Genomic DNA, 4,435 nt, shown 5'->3' with positions numbered 1-4,435 from the left:
GTATCCCCCTTCATCTGGAGCAGATGCTCAGACAGAGAAGCGAGAACTGTTCCCATTCATCTGGGAAAAGCGGGAGCCAGTGTCTGGCTAAAGGCACGGAGGAGATGCTTGGTGTAACCTGGATGCAGCCCAGCTTTCCAAAAAAAACCAAAAACCCAACCACCTCTTTTCTCCTTGCTGCCTGCCAGGCATCTGAGCTAAATCCGGGGTGTTGCCTCAGCACCGTTGCTCTCCTGCTTCTCGGGGTTCAGCATCACTTGGGCACTCCAAAACCAGCACGAGGTGCCCGCAGCAGCTGCCAGCCCCGCGACTTCCGGGCATGGACGGATGCCAAGTCTGCAGGGGTGACACACATCCCAGCATCTGTCCTGGCCACCTCTCCCCCTCCTTGTCCCCTTTCCAGCCTCTCCAGTCCCTGTCCGTGGCTGAATCGCGCCTCAAGCTGGGAACCAATGTCCTTCTAAGCGCCCTGGGCAGTAACACCAGCCTCGTCGCTCTGGACATCAGCGGCAACGCTATGGGGGACACAGGGGCCAAGATGCTGGCCAAGGCCCTGCAGATCAACACGAAGCTCAGGTAGCAGCTGGGCCACGTTGCCCTGTGGGTGCCCTTCCCACCTTGTGCCGGGTGGCTCTAATACGATGGTCCTGGGTGTGATGCCGATGCTGTCGGAGGAGGATTACCATAGCTCCCGGTGACCACGGATGTGGCCCCGGACCGTTCCTGGCGCACAGTTGGATGCTGTGACCGCATCTCGCTCTCATGGCAGTCATCTGGCAGTGCTGGCAGGGGACGTGTGAAGGGCGAGGGAGCCTCATCCCTGCCAGGTCTTTGCTGGGCTCCTGCACAGCCCGGGATGCTGCAGCCCGAGCTTTGCAGTTGCTGCCCTCACCCCACGCTCTGCCATCGGTTCCTAAAATGCCGTTTTTTGCCCACGTTGTGCTCACAAAAGGCAAGGCAGGGGTGTCTGCAGGGGATGGGGAAGGGGCTACTCCTCTGCAGGACGCCTGCCCCTGTCAGCAGAATGGTGCCCTACCGTCTCCTCCCTGCCCTTCGCCCCCTCCAGGCACTCACATACTGTCCAGCTCCTTGCAAAAGTCCAAGTTTAGGTTTTGAATCTCGAGATGCAGATCTTTAACACCATTCCCAGGATTTCTGGTGCCTTGGGCTCGCTCTTCCTGGCACCTACCTGGGGGCTGTGCGGGTGCAGGCAGAGCTCACTCGTGCCCTCTTCTTTCCAGGACCGTGGTTTGGGACAGGAACAACACAACCGCCCATGGGCTCCTGGAGGTGGCTCAGGCTTTGGAGAGGTAAGGAAGGAGCCACTCGGTCCTCCTTGGCTTGCTGCTGCCGTGCAAAAGAGCCTCCGGCACTGGGGTGTCACCATCCCCAGGGCTTCTTGTCCCCATGAAGCAGCAAGTGCATCACACAGGTCCCAAGGGAGCTGGTCCACAGCTCGGGCCTTGCAGCCAGCACCCATTCTGTGATGGCACCTTTGGTACTGACCTCAGGGCCTCCCCTGGGCTCTGCATCCCAACCCAGCCCAGCCCTGTGTCACCTGGGGCAGCCCCCAGCGAGCTCAGGGGGGAACTGCTGGTGGTGGAGATGCGATGCTCCGCTCCTCCCTCCCCATGAAAGATGGGTAGGAGTTGTCCACCTTGCCGAGCACACCATCCTGTCCGGTGCTTGGCCATGAAGGTTCTCCGGAGGTCTGAAGAAAGAGGGGTGGATGGAGAGCCCGGGCGGGTGGGCGCTGCTGCCCCGTTGGGGTTTGCTGACGGCCAGAGTTTGGCCGTCCCCATCTCAGGGCTGGACCGTGGGGCAATGTTGGGGCTGCTGCTGGGCAGGCTCTGGATTGATGTCATGTCTGTGGAAACGCACAGCGGGGATGAGCCCCGGGAGGCTGAGGAGGGGTCCGGCAGCAGCTGCTCACCCCACGCTCCTTGCAGGAATTTCACCCTCAAGTCGATGCCCCTGCCGATGAGTGATGTGGCGCAGGCATACCGCAGCAGCCCCGAGAAAACGGAGGAGGCGGTGCACAAGGTGGGGAGATGCCAGCTGGGAGGCACGGGGCTGGGTGCCCCTGACACCGGCCGCTCACAGCCCCTTGCCTGCTGCAGCTCCAGGCCTGCCTGGCGAGGAACCAGCTGCGGCGCACACTGCCCACACAGACCTTCCGCCTGCAGCAGGGCATCCTCACCACCTCTTCTGAACAGGTTTGCCGGCCAAATTGCTGCCCAGGGCTGCTCTCCCCTGCCCCAAACAACCCTGGCTAGCTGGTGTGAGCTCTTGCAAGCAGTGCAAACCCCTCTTCACCTTTCCTGAGCAGAGGGCAGGGCAGTCTGGAGGGATGGGAGTGGGGCCAGGCAGAAGGGGTATCCCCAAGGAGCCCTCCTGGCTGCACCCATGCATTTCATGCATTTGCAAGGCTGGGATATCTCGCTGCTACACAACCCCACACAAGCGCTTTCCCGTCTCCCCGTGCACGCTCGTAAGCGAATCCCCGCTGTGTGGCATCCCCAGTTATTAGGGAGGGATGCTCTGGGGGCTGTAACCTGCCCGTGCCCCCACTTGTCCCATCGGGCAAGGGCCAGCATGTCCTTCTCCGGGGAAGTCACAGCAAGGAGGGGAACTGGCAGCGCTGCTCCGGCGTCGGTGTGCGATTGCAGCTTTTCCCTGCTCCAGATGGTGAATGAGATCTGCCTGAGCGTGCAGAAGCACGTCGACATCGTCAGCGCCTGTCCCGGCAGGGAGGCCGACATACTCTGCGCGGAGGAGGCCATCAGAAATGCCAACCTCTCCGTCAGCGTGAGTCTGACGGGTGGGGAAACCCCCCAACGTGCCCAGCTTCCATTCAGGATCAAAGCGGGTTATCGATTAGTTAATGGCATAATTAACCGGCAGTTGGGGAACACCAGGCTCGTCAATGCAATGGATGCATATCGGCCCAGCTCTTGCAAAATGTTAAAGAACAGCTGTGAATTCCTGAATCCCCTTCCAAAAGAAATCCCAAAACGTTCTTAATCCCCCACCACCCCATATGCACACACCTTGGGAAATGGGGCTTACAAGGGCACCCCCTGCTCGTGCACCCCTCCTTGTGGGAGGTGGGTGCCCTAGCTTTGGGCACGCCCTGCAACCCACGAGTGCCTACACTGGTGAGAAACAGCCACCGGGATGTCCCTCCTCGGGGCACCCCCATCCCACCCCAGCTGGATGCAGCTCAGCGATGAGGATGCTCTGTCAGCCCATGATGAAGGCCACCATGTTCACTGGGCAGCTCCTGGTACCATCAGCCCTGGTTTGATCCTTCTGGTCCCACTTCTCTCTCCCCATCACACCTTGTCCTCCCCCCTTTTTCCTCTCCCTCCCCCCTTTTTCCTCTCCCTCCCCCCTTTTCCTCCCCCTCCCCCCTTTTTCCTCCCCCTCACCCCTTTTCTTTTTTCCCAACTCTCTTGGCACCCCCCCGGGTACTTAATCCAGCAGAGATAGGATTTAAGAGGACAGTGCTGATGGCAGAAAGGTGGTGAAAGGGGTGGGGAAGCATCTCCCCTGATGTGGGCAGCAGTGTGGCTGGACGCAGTGGGGGAGGAGGAGCAGTGGGTGGTGGGGAGCACTTGAGGGTCTGGTTGGGGGGACACAGGGACTGCAAGGGGCCAGGTTTGCCCAACCCTGGAGCAGCAAAGCCAGAAGGTTGCTGGATCTCCCCAGCTGATGCAGGCGATGCTCTTCCATGGGGCAGCGGGCGGATGCGGGCTGTGTGTCGGAAGGACGGGAAGCAAGGTGCCACGGGATGATCCATGCCATCCCTCTTTCCATGGCAGATCCTGCCTCTCCTGTATGAAGCGGGGAACACCCCGTACCAGAACGGCAAGCTGCAGCACAAGCTGGAGTGTCTCATGGAGGAAGCATCGCAGATATGCGGCCGGGAGATCCAGGTGGGGACCCCCAGGGGATGCTCGTCAGGGACATGGTGTCTCCTGGAAGCCGCATGAGTCCTGATAGAAATGGCACCAAACCAGCCCCTTTCCTCCCCAAATGTCAGGCGATCATGCAGGCGGCACTGGACACAGCGCACAGCCTCTGCCCTGACGTGGTACAGAAGAGCGGGGTCAGGGACCAGCTGGTCAATGCCATGTCGGAGCGGATCCACCTCCAGGACCACCTCAACCTCAGCGCCGTCCTGGACCAGATGATCACCGATGTCTTCAGCAAGCTGAAGTGGGTGATGGTGCCCTTCTTCCCTCTCACTCAGCAGCTGGCCCTCACCTCTGGGCCCAGACGGGAGTTTTGGGGGGTGCCTGCCAACTGCTCCCCTCCCCACCTCATGGTGGTGTGCTGGGTCCTCCTGCTGGTTTTCCCAGCTGGGGCTTTGCTCCCCACTCAGATCCAGTTTGGATGAGTCCCTAGGGAGCTGGGGAGTCCCATGGGTGAC

At 60.8% G+C, this 4,435-nt stretch overlaps 1 protein-coding gene across 1 annotated transcript in view; it reads left to right on the top strand.

The window, feature by feature from the left end:
- Positions 1-4,435, top strand: part of CARMIL2 (capping protein regulator and myosin 1 linker 2) — a 27,320-nt gene that overhangs the window by 13,333 nt on the left and 9,552 nt on the right. Inside the window, 7 exon segments of the mRNA XM_035898809.1 lie at positions 404-576; positions 1,242-1,310; positions 1,950-2,043; positions 2,121-2,216; positions 2,686-2,808; positions 3,825-3,938; positions 4,046-4,221. Coding sequence (XP_035754702.1) covers positions 404-576; positions 1,242-1,310; positions 1,950-2,043; positions 2,121-2,216; positions 2,686-2,808; positions 3,825-3,938; positions 4,046-4,221 — 845 coding nt within the window.

This window comes from Egretta garzetta, unplaced genomic scaffold (assembly GCF_000687185.1).
Source record: "Egretta garzetta isolate BGI_Z169 unplaced genomic scaffold, ASM68718v1 scaffold27, whole genome shotgun sequence".
Taxonomy (NCBI): Eukaryota; Metazoa; Chordata; class Aves; order Pelecaniformes; family Ardeidae; genus Egretta; species Egretta garzetta.
The sequence above is the reverse complement of the archived record's forward strand: the minus strand, read 5'-3'. Positions and strand labels throughout refer to the sequence as shown.